Source organism: Danio rerio, chromosome 25 (assembly GCF_049306965.1).
Source record: "Danio rerio strain Tuebingen ecotype United States chromosome 25, GRCz12tu, whole genome shotgun sequence".
In the NCBI taxonomy this organism is placed as follows: Eukaryota; Metazoa; Chordata; class Actinopteri; order Cypriniformes; family Danionidae; genus Danio; species Danio rerio.
Window position 1 is genome coordinate 26,732,515 of NC_133200.1, and position 24,986 is coordinate 26,757,500.

Genomic DNA, 24,986 nt, shown 5'->3' on the forward strand with positions numbered 1-24,986 from the left:
CTTAATTTAATTTTACTGCTGGACTTCTCCATGGTTGAGGGTGGGAGATACATTTGCCTAGATGTAATAAACATTAAGGGCTCTATTTTGATGATCCATGAGCAAAGCGCAGGGCGCAAAAGCAATAAGGGCATGTCAGAATCCACTTTTGCTAACATAAGGATGGAAAAATCTGCTTTGCGCCGTGTCGCATGGTCTAAAAAAGTTGAGCTTATTTTCTTAATGAGTTCTAGGAGTTCTATTCCGTTTTGAGAATAAACCAATTAGAGTCTCATCTCCCATTCCCTTTAAGAGTCAGTTCCGTCGCACCATAGCACATTTGCTTTTTACATGACGACCTTTGTAAGTGGAAAAACTAAGCTTTTCACTAGCAAGAAAACAGTTAAACAGAGCATCTACAGCGCGAGAATGAGAGATGAGCCTCTTCATTCTGTACTTTCACTTTCACTCTCATGGATAGAGAAACTTCTTGCATGCACAGACATCCGTTAGCCTATAAATTATTAATTTAGTTTGTTAAGCACAAAGATTTGTTTCAAAACTATCTCTAAATTCAGTTCAAATTTCAAGCAAACAAATATATGAACAATAAAAACAAAGTGTGTTCAAAAAACTGAGTTATATCCAAATACATATGTTATGTCCCATATGGTCTAAAATCTGACAGGTGGACAAATCTAAGTCTTAATAAGTAAGTTTTAATCTAAGTTTTAATAAAACAAATATAAATATGGATAAAATAAAAAAAATACTGCTAATAATAATAGTAACATTATACAAAAGCAAATTATCATAAATAAACTGAAAAAAGCCCCTAAAATGAAGATGGCATGAATGCATGGTTTTTATATTTATGTAAGCTAGAAAATAATGTTTTGTAATATTTTAATCCTTTATATTTATATCCTATATATATCCTTATTATATCCTATATAGCCTACATACTTAATATTTTTATTCTTTTTCATTTGTAAAGATATTTGCATATTGCTGTACATCCTGTCTGTATTAAGCAATGTGTAAGCGAGGCGATATTCTTACAGCAGTGTATATTAATGTGTATCCTGTCACAATTGCAACCTTTGTAAAAAGGTGCCCACAGAATGACCACATGTCCAACAGTGGTTATTTTTCATTAATCCTATCCTATGCAGTCTTACTGGAGTCCAGTAATATCAATTAATTATCTTGTTATGTGAGTTTACTTATAGCATCTTTCACAGGACACCCTATACTAGAAACTACTGCCTCCAATTCACCCTCTTCAAATTCCACCTCCAAGTCTTTCTCAAACAATTCTTAAATTATCGCTTTTCCCATGCATGTTATTTGCAGCAATTTTATTAACAAAAAATGTAGTTTGCACTGACTTTGGCATATTTAGAAACCCTAATAAATCTTAAGAATGTTCTTAACTAAATATCAATTAACAATCATTTTGTTTTTAATTGTTTATTGAATCTGGTTTTTGAATACTACGGTTTAGAAAAAAAGCAGCAGTGTGGACATTCTACTAATATCTCCTTTGTGTTTTATACTATAAAGAATGTCAAGTGTGTTTGAACACAATGTTAGTGAGTAAACTATGACAAAAATGTACTTTCATTTGTTTTCTGTTTTAAAGCTTTCTTAGCTATTCCAGTAACTACCTAAGTATTCTGAGAATATAATGATGGCAATGATGTTGTCATTTCTTTGTAGGCAACATGTAAATGACAAGAATCAAATTATATTTCAGTAAATGTTTTAACACTAAGTTGCCATGATTTAATCAGTTGTTTTTCTGGTCTGTATCTGCTACTTTTATGACATTCTCAAAGCAAGCCTGCAAATGCTATCTGGAACATTTAGCTATTTCCAAAGAGCAAATTATGTAGAATTCTTTATTCTAAACATTAGCAGTGCCTTATGCTGTATTACATACTTAAAATGATTGAAGCAATGTTGCTGGTTGTTTTAGCGACTGTTAGAACTCTGGGTAAAAAGACAATAGAGTGTTAAGTTTGAACTTTTCGCTGGGTTTGATGTTTTCTTTCTCTCTCGGCGGCCTAAATGTGCTTAAAACAACTGCAGATCTGCATGGACTACATGGATTTTTGTTTTTTGCCTATAATGCTCACTATACCCTATAGTTGCTAGTTTCACTCAATACTTTTCTATGTGTTTTGCAGTCTTGACATCCAGGGAAACGTCTTGGCGGTAATGAATCTGAAGCTCAGGGCAAAGGATTTATAATGACTTTCTGGGTATATTCAACCTTGCTGTCTTAACTATTGTCAGTATAACAATTTATGTGTTATATGTTTTAACACAACCTATATATATATATATATATATATATATATATATATATATATATATATATATATATATATATATATATATATATATATATATGTATGTATGTGTGTGTATGTGTGTGTTTGTGTGTGTTTGTTGTCTGAGCGAGAGAGAGAGAGAGACAGAGAGAGAGAGAGAGATACATATAGCGATCTTTGAGAATCAAAATAACTTTTTGGTACATTTCAAAAGTTGTATTTACTGCTAAATATGACCTAATTTTATCCCGAGATGTTTTACTTTTGTTCATGTATTAAAATCATTTAAAAGCTGTGCAATGTGCCAATGTTAGATGATTTGAGCTTTCTATTCCTTATTCACAAAGTGCAGATGTTACATGGAACTTAAATAAAGCTAATTTTTCTAAAATTGTTTTTTCATTTCAGAAAAAAAAAGAATGCAAAATATATTTGAAGCAATTTGTATATAACTGTAAAAAGTATAGAACATAAGCAATAGAATAAAAAAATAACAGACATTTTTTATTTACATTAAAGATATTTTTATTGTTTTTTTTTTCCTTTTCCTTGTTAAGAGTGGAACATTGCATGTGTTAGTAATAAAAAGTCAAATGGTGATGAAACCAATTAAATCTTGGAAAGTACAAATTCATTTTATTTCAGCCATGTACGCAAAGCTAAAAATTCTTCAAAGATAAAAAGTGTTCAAACATTTAAAGCAAAAGAAAGTTGTTAAAGAAAGCTAGTTCTCTGTAGTTTATATACCAAGAAAGCATCGTCAGTCAGGAAAAGAATCATTAAATGCTATATTAAAAGACTATTAAAGGATGACAGAGAAGTCCCTAAATGCATAGTAACTTTAATTTCAAATCTTTATATTTTCCCACTATTCTTAAAACCATAGGTTTTATCTGTATGTTTTATAAAGTTTAAGATGCAATAAAATGTAGTTTGATTGCTTGTTCTTTATTAAGTGAAAGTCAAAATATGTGTACCATTTTCAGACATTTTATTTTCACACAAAAAAATAATTAAAGCATTAAAAGAAAAGACTTTATTTGTTTTTGTTTGTAACCACTTTGGTGTTTTTTTGTTTTTTTTAATTCAGACACCAAAAGTTTTCGACCCACATACAGTTGTGCTCAGTACATCAGCAACCCCTTGAACAATGTCATTAGGACTATTTGTGCATTGCAACTGCAGGGTAATATTAAAACAACCGTTATTTATTGTTTGGTTTTTGTTCTGTTTTGTGTTATTGAGAGATCTCATTTGTTCTGTGAAAGCAAAACAAAACCAAATGGTGTCATTAATGGTCCTTTATAAGGTCTGCAATGTGTCATACATTGTTATAAAATAAATTTCTTTTTGAATTATGAAAATATAGGTTGTTACAAACATTGTTCAAAAGAACAAAATATGTTTTATGTAAAAAGTTGATGGGAGAAAGAAAAACATTAAGAAAAGCAGTACATTAGAAGATGCTCATCTAAAAAGAAAACCTAAAACATGCAAAATTCAAGCCCCACTTCAAAAGCTGTAAAGACTATGAACCATGCGGTGGCGCAAAAAAGTAATGCTATGCGGGTGTTTTTCATACATTGGCATTGGCTTATCATTTACCAATACCGTAAATCTGTTTTTATACATCAAAATAAATATAATACTTTCTTACACAAAATACCTATAAACACACTAAGTGAGCCAAAGAAAAATTAAGTTAGGATTGAATGTGTAAAGTTTCCACATATAGTAATAGAAGCTATTTTAAAACAAATTAACTTTATTCACTTTTTAAAGCACTGCTATTTTCACACAATTTTAAATAAACATTAAAATGTCTTTTTTGAATTGCACAAGGTTTTTCAAAGAACATTTTAACTTAGAGATATACAGTGGAAGTCAGAATTATAGTCCCTTTTGATTTTTCTTTCTTTTAAAAATATTCCCTAACAGAGAAAAGATTTTCACTGTATGAAATCAGTATTTCTGAAGAAAGTCTTATTTGTTTTATTTCGGCTTGAATAAAGGTGTTTTTTTACATTTTTTTAAAAAAACATTTAAAGGTCAAAATTATTAGCCCCTTTAAGCTATATATTTTATTGATAGTCTACAGAACAAACCATCATTATACAATAACTTGCCAAATTACCCTAACATGCATAATTAACCCAATTAACTCAGTTAAGCCTTTAAATGTCTTTTTAAGCTGTATAAGATTGAAAAAAATATTTAGTCAACTATCATTTACTGTCATCATGGCAAAGATAAAATAAACCATTTATTACGAATGAGTTCTATCATGTTTAGAAATGTGTTAAAAAATTCTCTACTTTAAACAGAAATTGGGGAAAAAACTGGGCAATAATTCCAACTTCAGCTGTATATATATATCTGTGTGTGTGTGCGTGTGTGCTAAGTATAAACTTTTTTTTAAAGCATCATAAGGACTGGGATTTAGACAATTAGCTAATAAGAACTTGTTTGTCTGAGATATTCTCTATTGGATTGATAGTTTTGCTACTATGGTTTACCATTTAAATGTAGATTAAATGAAGAAGATCAAGGAACTGTCCGACATGGCTGAGATAAGCCTCAAATCCACATATGGTTGTCATTAGGTGTGGCTATGGTCATGAATTTTTATCAATGCCTTTTTTCTTTTTCTTTTACCAAAAGGATTATTTATAAAAGACAGGTTCATAGGAGGTTCAATCTAATCACATTTCTAATCCATTATGAGTTTCATTAAATGTGGGCCAGAGGAATTAACAGGCAATACAAAAAGACACCATATTGATTCTTTTTGATAGACTGTATTTCCTTACCATATTTTTGACCACATTTAAAAAAGTAAAATATAAGATTTTTTTTACCATTTTTAAAAAGCTTACCACAAACCTTCCAACTTGACCTAATAAAAACAGATTTTATTCCGAAACATTTGCATTTTTTCTTTTCATTTTATTACTTTGATTTACTATAATGCAACATTTAGATTTTATATTTATAATTTAGATGTATTAATTGTATTCATTTTTAAATAGCAGAAAAAGTCATTCTAATAAGGTTTTTTAATTTGGTGTATTATCTGTTATGTTAATTTTACCAGTAATATATTGTAGCTAAAAAAGTGTTGTTTTTCATAATATAATACAAGTAAATATATAATGAAACATAATATAAACAATAACCAAAATTTTCACTAAAAACTTTAAAGGGAAAAAAAATCTGTCACACGAATAAAACAATGATATGATTCGAGGTTAAACTTTTATAGTGACACTTCGACAGCCTCTGTAATTTGCGTAGCTTGAAGTTCAAAAGTTCAGAGTTGGTTTCGTGAAAAACAACATTATTGTACAAACAAGACGAAGCAAAGCAACTTAGTCAACAAGTTTAATCCTTTGTGAACCAGACTGCACATGATCACATTTACACTGTATTTCTAGTGACACTGTAAGCAGGCTATTTTCTTAAAAATGTACATGTACACCGATCACACAACGCACCCATTTATTCAGGGCATGCGCTCCGCGGGGATTGAACGCACCACAGCCCTAAGTTAGTGTTTCAAGTGCAGTGCTTTACCAAGAACAAAAAGTCATGTTAGAGGGACAGTGGATCCCAAAGCGTCCCTCCGGTGACTGTGTCCGCCTTGATCCTTTAAGTAGTCTCCAGTGGGACATTCCCACGGCGCTGATGTCAGGTGCAGATCCAAAAGCTGGTTAGCCGCTGTCACACGCACAGTGGAGTGGAGAATAGGCGCAATGTGCGTTAGTCAGTGGCTTACCTGCTTTCAGAAATCACAAGTTCCGATGGCACAGGAAACGGTGGAAAACCAGAATATCGCTGTAAACATGTGGATAAAAATTATCATTTTATATAACATGCCGTTCTGCAGCTGAACATTAGCAAAATAAAATGTAGCCTACAAGGATAATTTATTGTAATATTTATAATACATTTTAATAATACGATTATATTTTAATATATGATGACGATATAATATTTAAGATAGTTAGGCTATTATAAAGTGATAACTTATATTCAGCGATCATGTATGGATAAAATGTCTTAATATCCATTAAATAAAATTATTTACTCATCCTGAAATTACTATGGTCTCTCTCTCACATATACACGCATACATATATGGTATATATGGGCTAATATGAGCAAATATATGGATTTATACAAAAAAAGTAAATAAGAAAATAATAAGATATTTAGAAATAACACTATGCAAGCATATATGTATATACATTTTTAAATCAACTGATTAATAATATTTGACAGTAAAAAAAGAAGCAAAGAAAAAACACACTCACCTAAACTTCTCAATCAAGCCGTTAATTATAAGATGACCAAATCCAATATTCCTTAAATATGCCCTAACAAACCACGCGAAACAAGAACTATTTTTAACAAAGAAAAAAATAGCTCAAATAAAGTATTAAATTGAGAATAGTACAGTACACCAACGGAGAAGTTCAGCTCACTTGCGCTATCCCAACCCTGCCCACTCCCCTGCAACTGCAGCCTGACCTGATTATGCAAAACAGGATTTGATAGACATAACAGTAATCCAATAGCTGGGCAAACTCTTTACTGAAAGCCCGCCCATTTAATGGAACTATCGAATTACGGAGTGAGAGGGGCTTGTCTAGGACCATCACGTCGTTTGGTGGATTTTGCAGAGTTTATAGCGGGGTGCGGCGCGTTCGGTTTTGCACGTCGTACTTTGGGAAGGAACCATTTCGGGTTCCCTCAGTTTCCGTTTTTCTGTTATATTCCTAATCATTTACACATCATACTTTGCATTTTGATTTTAGCAAGTAGACTCTGATGTACCGTTTGTTATGGAGTCGGTTGTTTATTACTTTTTGTGGGTTTTTTAAAAAATGAGCTCCACCCGCGTCTTAAAAGTGGTTGCAACCCTGTTCGCCTGTGTGTAGTAAAGCCATGAAGCTAGTGAGGATGTGCACGTACGAAGGATGCTGAGAGGAGGGAACAGAGGAATACACACTCACATAGAGGGACAGCAATGGCGCGAAAAGTCATTTAAAAACTCACATTTAGATATTTTTTACATTTATAACGTAAGCTTATTTTATGCCCAGACTTTTATTATAAAATAAAGTTTAATTTAGATTGTGATAATTCTAACAGTAATAATACTGCGACAGAAAGAGCACGGTAACGTACTGTAGTACAGTAAATAATGCAACGTGCCCTTATGTCCAAGACAAATTTCCTTAGGGGTGAAATAAAACAATCCTGAATCTTGACTGGATTTTTACATACGGAGCTTCGACAGAAATTGGTAAACAGTAGGAAGAATAGTATAGCTTTTTGAGTTCATTCTCAAAACTTTAATATTTTCCCTCAAAAGCATATGTAAAGTATCACATCTTGTATTATTTCTATAGCAAACATTTCTTTGGAACGTTCACTTTTATTTATTGGAGGAAATACAAAAAGCAAAAGAATAAAAGAAACATCATGTTTTATTGTGCGCCGTTTGTCTATAATTGTCAAAGTTTATAAACACTCATCTTGTCATTTTCTTGCAAAACTGCTGATTAACAACGTTCATGAACCAAAACCTTTACCCAAGTATGATTTATTCTGAAAATTAATTACGCTCGCTATTGGCCAATCATAAATAGTTTTTGGGTGAACGTCACCTACCCAGTTAATATTCATGAGCGATTCCTTACCATAGTAGGATTCGTAATTTGACCAGCCGGCTGCCTGCGTCAAACAAACGCTGTGTGGATTTCAAAACACAAATAATGTCTTACACAACCTTACAGGGTAGGTACAAATGATCGAAATTATAATCTCCCCTAAGAGTTTCAATAAATGAGACATTTGCCGCCGTTAAAAGCTATTTTATAGAGTAACGTTACACATGAAATATAACAACAAAAATAGCCGTTGAGTTAAATTTAGAAGGACAAGCAACACAGCTAGCGTGTTAGCTTTAACGTAGCCTTTGTGAAAGTATTCTTAAAACGAATGCACTTGTTGCACTCCTTTCTTCTTCTTTATTTTATAATACATATTTTTATCAATTCACCTTTTTCACAACATCCATTAGGCGCGTAGATGAGATAAGCATTTTAGTGTTTTTATTAGCTGGCTAAATGTTAGCTGTTAGCGTTAAGTCAGTAACATTTCTTTTGTACAAATACCGCATTAGGAGGACTAATGTGCATTTACTTACCTGTATTGAACTATACAAAGTTATGACATTTCCCAGAGCAGTTAAGCATGGTTAGATATAAATATAAACCAAGTTATTTGGTACGTTTTGTTAGAGTGTAACGTTATTTAATTAGTAAAATGTGTGCACTGATCCAACACATTTGTTTTTAAATTGTTTGCATGTTGTTAAAGAAAATCTTCTCATAATTTGCTGTTTTAATGTTGGTCAAATTCACCGTGAAAATGTTTTTGCCATACAGGTTGTTACTTGCTGAAATATTTCTAGATTAATTCAGTGCATAACCATGGAAGAGGATGACAGCCAGGATGAGCTGATCAACAGGAACGTCTCGCATGGAAAAGGAAAAAGACCTGCCATGTCTATCATCTCTGATGACGGTCTGTGGTCTTGCATTAGTTAAGGAAGTGTTCATGAAGCCAAATATTTTGAGGACTTTGAATTATCTTTAGCCCTTTTAGTCATTGGTCAAATAGATATAAAACTTACATAAAAGCAATATGAAGCTTTATACTTGATATATCAGTCTTTTATTTCTCATAAAGTATAAAATATGACAATACACTAAAAAGAAAACACCTTATTGATATTTAGAGGGCCAAACTGAGCACAAATTTTCAAAGGTGCTGTATTATTTTTATATACGATTAAAAAATTTTCATGATTTCTGTGCCTACATGTCGTTGCTATTTAGAAGACAACTCAGAAGGTGAGGATGAATCAGAGGAAGAAGAAACAGGCAGTGAGGGAGATGATGATGATGAAGAGCAGCAGGAAATCCTTGATGAAGAGGAAGATGAGGATGAAGAAAGTGAAGGCAAGATTTAATTTTACAATGTTTAACTTTTAATCTTTTTAATTTATATTTGTGTGTTTCTCTCTCTCTACACACACACACACACACACACACATATATAAATATATAAATAAATATATGTATATATACATAAACACACACACACACACATATACACAGTTGAAGTCAGAATTATGCATGCATTCAAAGGTAATCAGACTGTTTTGCCTCATCCTTGTGTGGTTTCATCTGAAATGTGAAAGTGGTACACAGTAAACAAAACGTGAAGTCAAAAGTTGTGTTTAACCAACCAAGGACATTTTCATAGTATTTCCTACAGCTTAATAGTTTTGATTCTGGAAAAAAAGTCAATTAGGTTATTTATTTTAATCTGGCTGAAGTAAAAGCAGTTTATTTAGACCTAATAAGCATGTCAATGTAATTACCCCCCCCCCCCCCCCCCCCTCCCCCAAGAATTTCTTTATGTCTACATAATAAACTACTGTTGTCCATTGGCTTTCCTAAGTTTACTTTAACATAATTAACCTAGTTAACTATTTAAACTGCACTTTAGGCTGAATGCTGTACAAGTATCTTGCAAAAAAACCTAGTAAATTATTATGCAACTTTAATAATATAATATAATATAATATAATATAAGGGCATCATGGTAAAGACATAAGAAATTAGTTATTAGAAATTAGTTTTTAAAACTTAAAGTGTTGCACAACACTTTTACATATTTGATGCGATACAGTTTTTTTTAATTTTACAAGTTTTAATAAGGGCTAATAATTTTGTCTTCGACTATATATACCTTTACACATTCTAGGAACATTCCTAGCAAACAAACACAAATTCGTTATGTCCTGTTACTCTAAAGAATCTTGCTATTTAGCTACAAAATGTATAAAATAGCCAAATTACATTACTTGAAATCTTTGTTGTATAAGCTGTTTGTTTTGACATTCATTTTAACATTTACTACTGTTGAACATACATTTATATTTTAAATACACTCTTGTAAGTAACAAGCTGTTTATCTTCTGTTATTGTCACTTTTGTAAAAACAGTGATATTTTAATTGCATCCACTCCCACAAAAAAATAAAGTAATTTATAACAATATAGTGTTTTTATTTTTTTTTACTATAAAAAGTATTTGAATTCCATAGTTGGTATAGTATTACAACTATAAATGTAACCCAATACTGAAAAATATGCCTAAAAGCAAGATAATATTTCCTAGAAATTATGGTCACACTTTACAATAAGGATCATTAGTTTATGTTAATTAATGCATTCACTAACATGAACAAGTGGTTACCTGGCGTTTGGACACGCCTCCCGAGTCAAAACAAGGGCCGAAACTGAGGCGGACGACGCGAAACCGCGTCTGCGTTCGCTACACAAGCTCTTATAGTAACCAAGGAAACAGTGGCTAAACAACTTCTAGTATTTTACACAACTGAAAGCAAGTTTAAATGTCCTACAACTTTACACAAACAGCTGGAAACAAGTCCTCAAACCATACACAACAACTGAAACAAATCTTAAATGTACTTACAGGCTGCTGGTCTAGATGCTGCTAAAGTGCTTCTCCTGCCGACTAATGCTAGCGTGCTCACTATATAGTGGTTACCTGGCGTTTGGACACGCCTCCCGAGTCAAAACAAGGGCCGAAACTGAGGCGGACGACGCGAAACCGCGTCTGCGTTCGCTACACAAGCTCTTATAGTAACCAAGGAAACAGTGGCTAAACAACTTCTAGTATTATACACAACTGAAAGCAAGTTTAAATGTCCTACAACTTTACACAAACAGCTGGAAACAAGTCCTCAAACCATACACAACAACTGAAACAAATCTTAAATGTACTTACAGGCTGCTGGTCTAGATGCTGCTAAAGTGCTTCTCCTGCCGACTAATGCTAGCGTGCTCACTATATAGTGGTTACCTGGCGTTTGGACACGCCTCCCGAGTCAAAACAAGGGCCGAAACTGAGGCGGACGACGCGAAACCGCGTCTGCGTTCGCTACACAAGCTCTTATAGTAACCAAGGAAACAGTGGCTAAACAACTTCTAGTATTATACACAACTGAAAGCAAGTTTAAATGTCCTACAACTTTACACAAACAGCTGGAAACAAGTCCTCAAACCATACACAACAACTGAAACAAATCTTAAATGTACTTACAGGCTGCTGGTCTAGATGCTGCTAAAGTGCTTCTCCTGCCGACTAATGCTAGCGTGCTCACTATATAGTGGTTACCTGGCGTTTGGACACGCCTCCCGAGTCAAAACAAGGGCCGAAACTGAGGCGGACGACGCGAAACCGCGTCTGCGTTCGCTACACAAGCTCTTATAGTAACCAAGGAAACAGTGGCTAAACAACTTCTAGTATTATACACAACTGAAAGCAAGTTTAAATGTCCTACAACTTTACACAAACAGCTGGAAACAAGTCCTCAAACCATACACAACAACTGAAACAAATCTTAAATGTACTTACAGGCTGCTGGTCTAGATGCTGCTAAAGTGCTTCTCCTGCCGACTAATGCTAGCGTGCTCACTATATAGTGGTTACCTGGCGTTTGGACACGCCTCCCGAGTCAAAACAAGGGCCGAAACTGAGGCGGACGACGCGAAACCGCGTCTGCGTTCGCTACACAAGCTCTTATAGTAACCAAGGAAACAGTGGCTAAACAACTTCTAGTATTATACACAACTGAAAGCAAGTTTAAATGTCCTACAACTTTACACAAACAGCTGGAAACAAGTCCTCAAACCATACACAACAACTGAAACAAATCTTAAATGTACTTACAGGCTGCTGGTCTAGATGCTGCTAAAGTGCTTCTCCTATAATGCATAAGTAAATGTTCAATTATGATTAATAAATACTGTACATATGTTGTTCATGATTAGTTCATGTTAGTAAATGCATTAACTAATGAACCTTATTGTAAAGTGTTACCGAAATTACTATAGTAGTTTTTCATGTTGTTATTCATCTGCGATAAAAAATGAATGCAAACTCCCCCTTCGATGATTACAGGCAGCAAAACAGCAAGATTTGGGAAGTGTCCCACTTCTGATGTATTTTTAAGCCCTCTTATAAATGCAGCCGCCTGCTCCTCTACATTGCAGGTGAGGCGGATCTCAAAGGAGCCTATTTCTAACTGGCATGCATCTCACTGTGATCATCGGTGATCAGTTCTGTGCAGATTTTGCCCATCTCAAACGAGTCTATAGTCATCCTGAAACACGGCACCGTCCTCAGGATACAATGTTTGATCCATTGGGTGCTAGTTTCCAGAATGGTTCGGTAGTCTTTAGCATAGACGTGCCCCTCTAGCACATATATCTATATTTGGTCTAGGGATTGCAATGATATTGTAGCCCAAACCATTACTAATCCACCCTCATGCTTCACTCCTGGGCATGAAAAGTCTGGGTGGTTTTCCACACTGTAGCTCTCTTGGACGTTTGTAAATACAGTGAAGGTGGACTCATCAGAGAAAAATTCATGTTTGAAAACCGAACTTTGGCTTGTCCATCCTGGATCTGTCACTGGATCTCATCTTTCTGTAGTTGCTAAACGTGAAAAATCAGTCATCTTGTGTATATTTAACGACTCTGTCTTTCAAATCTATTAACCCACCTGTTCTCAGGTAGAGATAAAGTAATATATTAATTGATGTAACCACGTATGATGATTCTGCATGTTCGACTGATTGCCTTTATTTCATATATTATGTAAAATAATTGTACTTTATACTTTTATAATGGCCATAACTGATTAAGAGGTGCAAGAGATGGCTGTTTTGTATTTCCCATGCATTTCTTCTGATAATCTTTATTGAATGCATATGGCCTAACGTTAAGCCCATAAAGCCAAAATCTCACAGTTATGCCTAATGTTTTATATTTGTGAATAAAAATAAAGAGAGGCAGTTATGTTAGCTATTAGGCTCCATTTTGTTATAAGTAATTAACCTTTTTAATGCCTGTTACATATAAGTTGTTATATCATGTTTTCATTTTATTGCACCAGTGTAGCATCTATGATTTAATAGCGCGTCTGTGTGTTTCTCTATGGTTACGTCTTCCTCGACCACCACTGACCCAGCACTAAACCAATCACGCTGAATAATGTTTACAGGTAGCGTAACATTCTTTAAGGCTTCTACAGATCCCTTTACATCTGCCCACATAATCAGGGTAACTGCTATGGAAGGCACAGGGCACCAGTGACAGACCTGCCAGTTCTGGTGTTCAGTGGCAAATGCTTTTCAAGTTCCATGGTGCTAGGCAGTGAGCACAGATTCTGGTAGAGGAGGGGTGCTCAACCCTGTTCTTGGAGATCTACCTTCCTACACAGTTCAGTTACAACCCTGATCAAACGCACCTAAACCAATTAATAAGGACCTGAACAGCACTTGATAATTACAGACAGGTCTGTTTGATATGGGTTGCAACTGAAATCTGCAGGAAGATAGATCTCCAGGAACAGGGTTGAGCACCCCTGTTTTTTACCGAGGCATTGACACTAGGGGTTGGCTAGAAGTCATTTTGTAGTGCTCTGGCAGTGGTCACCCTGTTCACAGTAAAACACAGTAAATATTTTGTACTGAAGATATTGAAGGTATTGGACTGTTTGTCTAACCTCAGTAGGGTTCAGTAATCACCTCATGCTACCAAAAGTTAGAAAACATGAAAATTACTATAGTAAAAAAAAAAAAAAAAAAGTTAACATTGAAAAAATACTGTCAGGGGATTTTGTTTGTAAAACCATTCCTGTTTTGAAAGTCGCATTGTTGTCGATCTACAACATTCATTATTAATTTCTTTAACACCAAAGCAAATAAAATGGAATGACAACACAATCTACTAATCTAATCAGATCAGTATCCCAGCAGTTTAATTCACTGGATGTTATCTTACAATTAAAAAAGTAATTTAAATTGTATTTGAGCGGTGTGTGTATGTATGTATGTATGTATATCATACTCGTCTCCATTGTAACAAGTATAATTATATCCACAAGAGCGTATATGAGAAGTAACCATGATTAAAAGATCTGTTTCAACTCCCTGTGATCAACTGCACAAGTTTCACAAGTTGAAAACATTTTTAAAACAGTGCATGTTTGTAATAAAGAAAAGACAATAAAATTGCCATTTTATTCATCACCACTGGCACATAGTGTCAGAACTAGAGCTGAAGATCTTTGCCCGAACCCAACGGGACCCCACGGGTTTGGGATCAATTTCTATCATTTTAGACGGGGTTGGTTTGGGCCGGGCTTGGCTTGCACAGTAAATGAATAGTCATGTGATGCATTTCGATTAGCGCAAGAAAGTAATCAAATCGTTTGTTACAACATTTAAATCCATCCCTGCAAAGGTGAAACTTCAAAAAACTTTAAAAACTTAAAATTTAGTAAAAAAAAGCTAATTTTGACTGCAGTCAGGCCAGTCGCCAGTCCAAAAAGAATGGTCATTATAGCCGCAAAGGTATTTCAGCAATCGCTCATACACTCATTACAGTAGAGCGCTAAACAGCACAGCAAGCTGACAGGGAAGATAACGAGGTCACTTGCTACACTGAAACCGCTGTCATGGAAAATTAAGTGGATGTTCTTGGCTGGTAGAAGATGAAAAAACAATCCTACCCAAAATTTGCAAAATTAACCAGATCAGAACTATGTATCTCGGCCTGTAGCAGCAGCAGTGAAATGGTGTTTGGTGCTGCTTTACGCACCATACTGAGCGCAGGACTGTTCTAAAGCAATTTACAATAGATTCAATAATGTTTCTCCACAAAAACACGTAGCCTAATCTTGGTGAGTAAAGGGTTTTTAAATTATAAATAAATATAATTTAAACCATAAAATCATAATGTAGACCGAGTATTTAGACTAATGTTGGCATTATGCTAATCTTTTACTATTCAGCTTCACCGTCGCCTAAGGTCAGATTATGAAGTGGCGAAATAAATCTCGCAGAGCCTTTATGTTAAATTCACCATTGCCAAATACCCATCGTAATCTAGAATTTATTTTAATATAATTTGTTTGGAAAGACTTCTTTTATTAGTGTGTTGGCCAATTTAAAGGCTAAAGTGTATATACCTAAGCCTATTAAGGGTGCTGAGATGTTACGATGTTACAGAGGACTTATTTTATTTCTTTGTTCCAACTTCCAATTGGCCCATATGTTTGTAACGAATAAATTGTGTTAAAACATATAATTGACTCAGGGCCTACTCACACTATGCCATCCGTACCGTGCCCAGGCCCGTTTCCCGGATCGTTTGAGAAGTGTGAGTGCGCTGAATCGGGCTCAAGCACGGTTCACTTGGCCGGCCCTGGCCCGGTTGGAAGAGGTGTGCCTGAGCGCGGTACACTTGGGCTTTGGCGCGGTACGCTTGTGTGTGAGCGCGAAACGCGCCAAAGCCCGAAACCGAAAGCGAGACGTGACTTTTAAGGGACTGTTTGATATGGATTTATTAATCATTCTTACTGTTCAGTGATCGCAAACTGCCGTAGTTTATTAAAGACGCAAACTCCTCACAGCACGCCAGCTGCGCGCCTTCAGCAGACCTCCTCATTCCTGCAGCACGAGAGCTTTGATTGTTTATGAGCGCCAAAAGTGGCGGATCTGTTCGGTAAAATATCTGACTGCGTGTCACGGCATCCCTAAGGACTGTTTGGCGAAATATTTGACTGCATGTCACTGCATAACAAACCACTGAAACGATATAACTAGAGAACTCTCCACTGTGCTGCTGAGTGAGAGAGCGTATGGCAAGCCGTTTTAACATTTAAACCTTGTTCTGACTATCCATAAATATATATATTTAGAGATATAATTATATATTTTGACAAGTCATTATTATAATTCGACTTGTCAGAATGACAATTAGAGATATCTGCAATTACAATTGTACTAGTACGAAATCAGATTGGAGATATCTGCAAATATATTATGACTAGTCATATTCCTCCATTGACTTCCATTGAAAAATATTTGCAGATATCTCTGAGTTTTGACTCGTCAAAAATCCAATTCAAGATATCTACAACTGTAATTCGACTATTAGTAAATTAATTAGAGATATCTTCAAATATATTTGTAAATATCTCTAAATATTACAAATTAAAGACATCTCCAAATGTATGACTAGTAAAAACTCAGTTAGAGATATCTCTAATTACAATTGTGACTAGTCAAAACTCATTTAGAGATATCTGCAAATATTTTTCAATGGAAGTCAATGGAGGAATATGACTAGTCATAATATATTTGCAGATATCTCCAATCTGATTTCGTACTAGTACAATTGCAATTGCAGATATCTCTAATTGTTATTCTGACTAGTCGAATTATAATTATGACTAGTCAAAATATAATTAGAGATATCTCTAAATATATTTATGGAGTCAGAACAAAGATTTAAATGCTAAAAATGCTTGCCATAGAGAGCGCTTCTGAACAGCGCAGCAGCGATGACGTAAGCGTGCCGAGGCCCGATATGGTGTGAGCGCGGGCCGTCGGGGGAGTAGGGAGGGGGGACAAGCGTGCTTTGGCCCGGTTCGAGGCAACTGTACCTAGTGTGAGTACGGCCTCATTCTTGAAAAAAAGGCAAAAGAGCTGTGTCCATGTGCACATTTGAATAATGTCGGGCTATAAACGGGTTTGGGCTTTATAAAGCTGTCAATCAAAATGTACCTGTAGGGCTCGGGCCGAATTCTGTTGAGCTCGGGCCCTATTGGGCCTAATTTTTGTGGCCCGATTAAAGCTCTAGTCAGTACAATATCAAAGACGCTTCAATCGTGGTTTTTGGATACCAGATATCCATACAACAGTGTATGTTAACGTGTGTCCTATCACATTTGCCATGCAAAAACAGTGCAAAGTTAATAATATATGTAACAATGAACTTTGTTGCGGAATATTTGTGTGTCATTTGGATTAAAAGCACAGGCAACAAAAACAACTACAGTGTTCTCAAACCTTAAAATTCCTATATTCAGAAAGGTATAATAAATAATCTGATGGGTTTTTTTTAACTGAAACTTTACAGACACAGTCTGGAGACACCAAAGATTTATCTTAAATATTAAAAAGGGGGTAAATAGGTACTCTTGAAAGCAAGCATATATTAAATCAAATAAACGCAGTTTATTTGTGTTTAGCTTTGGTTTTGGTTAGTTCTTTGTCCTCCCAACACAGGCACAGAAGGCAGCGAGAACAAAAGGGGTTGATGAAAATTCTCAAAAAACTAATTAGGGGTCTTTGACTGTAGAGACTATTTGTGTTGCTCTTGGGATGTTGTGTAACTTAGTGAGCACTTGTGATCACAGTTGGCCAGCCACCGTGTGGATAACCTTTTTCTAAGTCCATGTTGAACCCAATAATCGTTTGTCTCAGTGACTGCGGTGAACTTGGATTCATTTGGTACCAACCGACTTGTTTGGTTCTGGAAGAATTTGTTGACTACCTGCATAAAGAATAATCAAATCCATTTTTTTCTGTAAAGCCGGTTTCAATAAACCTTCAGCTGAAGTTAGGAAGTTCGTTTAGAGTAAAAATGTTGTTAAATGTGGCACTTTTCAGATGTAACAGCATTTACCACACATGTTTGTTCACTGAGAAGCTATGCAAATTATTTTCATTATCTCATAATGATTATTCAATTTTCATTATCTGATAAAATTTATTTTGATTTTAAATGCTCATGATGTTCGTTTTGATGCTTTTATTCAACGCTTATAACTAGTTGAGTATAAAACAAATCATTCTGTGACATGATTCTGTAGTCATCTGTTTATTAGTTCTACTGAATCAGTGAATGTAGTTAAATATTCTGTTTATTATAGGAATGCTGAAGGAATTTCCTGGATTTTAATGGGTATTTGTAATTTCTGCACTAGAGCGCCATCTGGCTTTTGGAAGAGATTATACTACATGCTTCCCTGAAAAGATGCGCAAGACATTCACATCTTTGCTTTATCGTGTTTGCAATTAAGTCAATTTATTTGTGAGCTCTTGATCTTAAATATGCAAATCACAAAACTGACTACACCATCCTCAAGAAAAACACTTTTTGCTTTGTGTTTTTAGATGAAGATGCTGGCAAAGTACTAGAAGGAGCTGTAGGGAATATTTCAGTGGATGCAATGGACCTGAGCTCAGATGAGGATTCAGAGAAATGCCCCATCTGCCTGAACTCATTCCATGAGCAGCCTGTGGCCACACCAGAGACCTGTGAACACTATTTTTGTCTTGACTGTATTCTGGAATGGTCAAAGGTAAGTTAACCCACATTTGCTTAATGCTTATGTTGTTTTATTTAATAGTTTGAAATAAATTAAATTGTTATATTTTCTGTTTTATTTAAAATTTTACTGTTTGTCATAAAAATGGTCTGTTAGACAACTTTCATTCCATTAGTGCAGCTCATTTTTGTTTTTGTTCTAAAGTCCAGCTCAGATTGTGTAAGTTATCCTCAATGCGTACACGTTGCTTAATACATAAAGGATGTACAGCAAAGGGCATATCTTTATGTATAAAATTAAAGCATGAAAATATTACAAAGTTATTATTTTCTACACAAATCTAAAAACCACTGCCTCCATGCCTTCACCTTGGGGGCCTCTTTTTTAGTTTATTAATGAGAATTTGCATTTGTAAAATGTCATTGTTGTTAGTAATAGTAGTATTATTTATTATATGCATTGCATATTTATATTTGCTTTAATAAAAACATGTTTGATTTGTCCATCTGTTGGGTGTTGGATATGTATGCATCACCATATGCTCATAAGAATAGGATGTGTGTTTGGATATAACAGTTTTCTTTACCACATTTGATCATTATTATTCTTTTTTTGTTTGCTGGAAATTAGAACTAAATTTAGAAATAGTTTTGAAACAAATTTGTGCACTTAACAAACAAAATTAAATATGTAGGCTATTTGTTTTCTTAAGTGGAGTAAATTTCCACTTCTTACTCAATAAAGTACAAGTGAGGAGTAAAAGCAAAGAGGCAGACTTTTTTTATGTAGCATTATTTCACATAGTCAGATTTTCAATCTTATATAATAAACCTGAAAAATGTACAATATATTTTAAATGACCAATTACTCAATATAATGTTTTTTGCTTATTTGTAAGGATCATGATTAAAGTGCAGTTGTTGCCTCAGATGAAATCATTGCAGATTCAGCATGTAATAAAGCAAATAAAAAAAATTACAACCATTTTTTCTGGTTTCTAGTAAAAAAAAATGGTATGGAGTCGGTCGATTTGCTATTACAAAAAATCTATCAGAATCGATCGCGGAAAAACCCGATTGGTGCATCACTATAAAAAAAAATCCCTGCAGGTCCTTGGTGAAATAATTGGCTAACCATAGGGCTCCTGTGCAAAGTGATTGTCTAGTTTTTGAAGCCTTTGCTAGCATTGTGCCTTTCTCTGGATGCAGGTTAATTAATTGATATTCAATAGTTTATTTTTGTTAAAGATTTCTGTTAAATAACTTCTCACCCTCTTGTTGTTCCAATCCACTGAGATCTTCGTTCATATTCAAAATACAAATTAAGGAATTTTAGATTAAATCTGAGATTAAATCTCTCATTCAGAGTTCAGAAAGCATTCTCAGAACAGACCATATGCCTTCAGAGGTTCAAGCAGAATATTGTCAAGACATAAAACAAAAAATAAAGAATTTATTTAAAATATCTTTTTTTTTAAAGATATACAGCATTCTTTTGAACTTGTTGTGCCCTATACTGACACCGATGAGAAGAAACTTTTAAATATTTTGATCTTTAACTTTATGGTTTCAATGAAAGAGGTCATGAACTAAGATACCATCTTTTACTTGACTGTTTGATGTATTAGAGGTAATGTGGCACAGATAGCATGTTATAGTACACACCTTTGTTTTTGGATGAGCACCTTTTTCTATGCTTCAGTGAAAGCCATCAGATTTGAGCAGATGATGCCATGTGCTCTGAATGTTCTAATTACTCCAGTGTGATCGTACATAAAAAAGGGCTAATGCAATCAGTCACTGCTTTTGTGCGTGTGTATAAAGAATGAAACAGACTAGCTTATTTGCACTCAGGATGGCACAGCATTTTATATTTCCATTGTTTTTTTTTTTTTTGCAAACGGATACTTCACGGATGTGCATGACCCTCTAAACGTGCGTCTTTTGCAGCATCTCAGATAAGTGCCGTTTTAGGGCACCATGTCAAGATAAAAGAATTTCAACGTTTACATGGAACACCACTTATCATCAATGTCAGATCCATAGCAATGGACCAATCAGAAGAACTAGGAGGCGGGAAAGCGTTGCAACCTTTTGTTTACATGTGTTTTATGTGCCTCTTCATGAGGATGTAAGTAAATTAAGTAACGCCTTCATAGAAGAATATCAGTGCCTGATCCTATTGCTCAGCCTACTGGTCAGGATTGGATCAAGCCACAACAATAAACATGTCATTGAGATTCACTAAACATTTGGTTGTGAAATCACATATGTGCACTTAAACACCCTGACTTGTCACTGATGTAATGGGATGTCACTTTTCACACTGGTAAACATCAATAGGGAATGCAAACCCTTCAAAGGAATTTTTAACCTGCTACGCAGACGTATTCCTCACATGAACTAATGGGGAGACGAAAGGTAGTTTACTAATCAGAACTATTATCCAATCATAGCAGTGGGCCTATACTTTCAAGCTGACAGTGCACACCGCCCATAAAATCTGCTCCTTCTTTGAGATGGCCTCAAAACCACGTTGAAAAATAATTTTGAAAGTAATAATACATCATATAAATTTATAAAAAGCCTGTTCACAACCCCTTTAACTATAATAACTCTGGTTCATAAACAGTAATGTGACTCTTTTTCTTTCCCAGAATGCCAACTCCTGCCCTGTGGACCGAATAGTCTTTAATAACATTATCCTGAGAAAGTGCCATGGTGGGAAAATCCAAAAAACAGTGAGTCATGTAATGCATCTCTTCAGAATTGCTTTACACATGGTTTACACCAAGAATGATGCTAGTAAAAATAAGTATTCAACTTCACACTGACTAAGGTGAAATTTCTACTTATTTTGATTGTCAACTGTAGCTTCAAAAGCATAAGATATTTAAGTTTGTGATTTCCTGTCAATGTTTGTTATTGGAAATTAGCTGTAATTGTTTTTAATAATTTCATTGATATTGTTCCTCAATTAAAATAATTGTATATAGGCTGCATGACATGGGAATAGGGTTGGGTATAGTTTTTTTTTTTTCAATACCGGTGCCAAATCGATACTTTTAAAACGATACCGGTGCCAAAACAGTGCCTGAACCGATATCTTTTAGCCCGAAAGTGAAGGTAGATGACTCTACAAAAATATTTTATTTGACAATCTTTTAAAAAATCATTTTAATAGAACAATATAATAAAAGTTTAAAGTAAACATCAATTCATATTGTATTACATTAATACATTTCCTTTGATCATTTGTTGTTTAGCATGAATTTAAGATTTGCAATATGAAATTACATTAGCTTACTATTAACCTGTGGGGGGCGGGCAGGGGTCACATACTTTTAGGAGCACATTTTAACTTCTATATCACAAAATACTTAAAACATTATTCAAAGTAATTTTTCTTCATGCATCACTCTGCAGTCTTCATAAACAAGATAATTAAATAACTTAAACTCACATAATCTTCCTTGTTCATTTATTTGACAATTAACCTTATACTGTTGTAGGATAACACATTTCTAACATTCAAGTACATCAAGGCACATTGCTGCACCTGTAAACTTTAACAGGCCTACAGTTGAAGTCTATTTATTTTGCCCTCCCTTTCATTTAAAATAATGTTTTTAATTTAAATAAAAATAAGGTCAGTATTATTAGCCTCCTTAGGATATATTTACTGTATATTTTTGATTTACACAACAAATCAGTTACAAAATAATTTGACTAATTATTTCAACTTTCATAGTTAACTGATTAAGTCTAAATTACACTTTAATCTTAATAAAAAAATATAAAATACTTAAAGGGACTTTGTCTGAATACAACTGTCTTGCAAAATAATGAGTAAAATGTTATGCACTGACTGTCGGCATGGGGAAGATAAAAAGGTAGATATTAGAAATGAGTTAGTTAAACTATTATGTTTAAAAATGTGTTGTAAATAAATCATGTGTTGAAGACGGAAATCAAAAATGAATGAAGGCAAAACTAAACGAGTTGAATATGACTGACATGAGCGTGACTGAAAACTACATTTGATCAATGTGTTACATCTGTTCTTTGGTACTTGCCGACTGTTTGTAAATTCCAGACTGCATTTCCTAACGTAAAACTACAAACACTAGATTTCTGTTTAAAAATGGTCTCTGCATAGCCGAGGACTTCTTGTATTAAAAGTGTTAAAATCGCTATTGAAAACAAAAGTCTAATATCATCAACAGTGGACATTTTGATAGTGTTTCACAACATGAACATGACTGAAGTTTATTTTTTTATTACCTGTGTCTATTTGAGCGTCAACTGACGAATGCGGGGAACTGATGCGCGCAGCACCTTCACAGAGAAAGTGCCGCGAAAGCGAGTGCCAGAGGGAGGGAGCGATTGCGCGTGACATTTAGAGCACGTGAGAGAGGCATTCCTCTGCCTTTGAGCCCTGTGTCATTAAGTTTGACATGTTTCCCCCTTACAATCAACTTTTGTAAAGACAGTTGCTGTGTAAGAATCCTTGCTTGTAAAATACGCTTTAAAATGCTTAGTTTAAGCAAATTGTATGAACGTGATCACGCGTGTAGAGTGACGCTTTCGCTCACTGAAAACCAGGCTGAATGCGCTGTACTACGTTGCGTGCATCTGTTCCCTAGCGACAATAACAAACACCTGATATCGCTGTCCGTATTCCTCAAAGTTGTTTAGAATTAAATGTTTAGTGATGATGTGACACAACGCCTATTTGTGCCTTTTTTCATGCACCCCTTTGATGCTTACGTCCTTGCCACAGCACCGAAATTCATACGCTGATTTAATACCGATACATACCGGTTACCAAGGTACCAGTGCTATAATGGCACCGGGTTTCGGTACCCAACCCTACATGTGAATGACCTTTAAAAGATTAGTTCACCCTAAAATTAAATTTCTGCAATTTGCTCTTCTTAATATTGTTCAAAAGCCTAAGAAATGTGTTCATGTTCAGACCACTAATGAAGCTATTTCATAAAATGAGGGATTTCTGGATCTCCAAAAAATATATAAATGCTTAAGTTCAAGTCTTCTGAATATAAACTCTCCTTAAGATTAAAAACTTTAAATTTAAGGTTTTTTTGTTGTTTGTTGTACATTTAGCAAACATGTTTTGCTGTGTGTTTCTGTCATTTTGACATGTCTCTTCCAACATCAATATCTTAAGTTTTATGCCTTTTCATTCATCTGCTTAAATCTCTTAATCATGATTTCCAACTTCACTAAGGCACAGCGAAAGTCATAGAGAATTGGTTTGTTTGCTTAGATTGCAGTTAAAAAGCCTGTAAAACCTGCGGAGGAACAGGTGGAAGTGGATTTGGATCAGACCAGCTGTGAAATTTGCGGGGGTCGAGACCGTGAAGATCGCCTTCTGCTATGCGATGGATGTGATGCAGGGTAAGAAATGTTTGACAATCTCTAAAAGGGGTCCTATTGTTCTTTTTACATTTTTGTTGGTGCATACAGTTGCTGTTTGATAAAACTGTCTGCAAAAGACAAAGTTGACATCAAAGGAAGTTAATCTTTAAATTAGGCTTCTGCCAGTATCTAATTAGTTGTGATTGCTAGCTGAAGCTTTCATCACATTATAGGGTGTTATGATATTGACCAAGCTGCAAAATGTTTACTAAAACAGGTATAATAAAAATACTTTTTTGTATATACATTTTTTTAAACAAATTAAATTGCAAAATATATCACTTTATCTTTCATAATGAGTCTTCAAATAAGTTTTCCTATTAAGAGTAAGGTGTAGAATTACTTTTTCTTTTTTTTCTGTTATTTTTTGCTTTGCAAGCCCCCACTTTACAATGTTTTTGTATGTATTTTTATTATTATTTTCTCTCTAAAGGATGAGTGATCCAAACACTAGAGTTGGTGGTAGTCTATGCATATACACGCGTTCACTCACTTACATTTTTTTTTAATGAAAGGTACCACATGGAATGTCTCACACCACCTTTGGATGCTGTACCTGTAGAAGAATGGTTCTGCCCAGAGTGCATCGCCAACAACCGGACATCAGGTTGTCTTTATTTTTTTTTAATTACTCTATTCTTAAACTTTTATTTGAAGACTGTTTTTACATAAAACTTTGTAAAATAACCAAGTAGATTTAAGCTAGGATTGTTTCATTTTGGATCATTCATGTAATGTTTTTGGAATTTGTGCATGAGTTCACACACCCCTTAAAAATCCTTTGAAGACATATAACATCAGATGTGATGTATATTAACATGTCCAAACATTAGTCTGCCCAAATTTGAAGCTAAATAAGTGGAAAGTGTTAGCATTGTTTAGAGCCCTAAGCTGAATAATTTTCACTACAGATAGCAATAAAGAAAAGAAAA

General features: G+C 34.4%; 2 protein-coding genes, 1 long non-coding RNA gene and 1 other non-coding gene across 15 annotated transcripts in view; 2 read left to right on the plus strand and 2 right to left on the minus strand.

Annotated features, from left to right (window-relative positions):
- The window catches only part of rassf7a (Ras association domain family member 7a), a 48,349-nt gene extending 46,018 nt beyond the window's left edge, over positions 1-2,331 (plus strand). For all 3 annotated transcript variants that reach the window (XM_009298064.5, XM_009298063.5, XM_009298065.5), the window contains one exon: positions 2,172-2,331. In XM_009298064.5, coding sequence (XP_009296339.1) covers positions 2,172-2,203 — 32 coding nt within the window. In that variant the 3' untranslated portion in view covers positions 2,204-2,331. The remainder of the gene's footprint in view (positions 1-2,171) is intronic.
- Positions 2,332-5,681: 3,350 nt separating this feature from the next.
- Positions 5,682-6,834, minus strand: LOC137489363 (uncharacterized). Its single transcript, XR_011008790.2, has 2 exons — positions 6,632-6,834; positions 5,682-6,152 (listed from the first exon to the last, which is right to left on the minus strand). It is a non-coding gene; the product is annotated as an uncharacterized lncRNA (long non-coding RNA).
- On the minus strand, positions 6,025-6,097 carry mir210 (microRNA 210). Its single transcript, NR_029936.1, has one exon. It is a non-coding gene; the product is annotated as a microRNA 210 (primary transcript).
- Positions 6,835-8,026: 1,192 nt separating the features above from the next.
- The window catches only part of phrf1 (PHD and ring finger domains 1), a 49,437-nt gene continuing 32,477 nt past the window's right edge, over positions 8,027-24,986 (plus strand). For all 10 annotated transcript variants that reach the window (XM_073943171.1, XM_073943168.1, XM_073943167.1 and 7 more), the window contains exons 1-7: positions 8,027-8,120; positions 8,774-8,912; positions 9,227-9,349; positions 18,459-18,646; positions 21,270-21,353; positions 23,903-24,033; positions 24,570-24,661. In XM_073943171.1, coding sequence (XP_073799272.1) covers positions 8,819-8,912; positions 9,227-9,349; positions 18,459-18,646; positions 21,270-21,353; positions 23,903-24,033; positions 24,570-24,661 — 712 coding nt within the window. In that variant the 5' untranslated portion in view covers positions 8,027-8,120; positions 8,774-8,818. The remainder of the gene's footprint in view (positions 8,121-8,773; positions 8,913-9,226; positions 9,350-18,458; positions 18,647-21,269; positions 21,354-23,902; positions 24,034-24,569; positions 24,662-24,986) is intronic.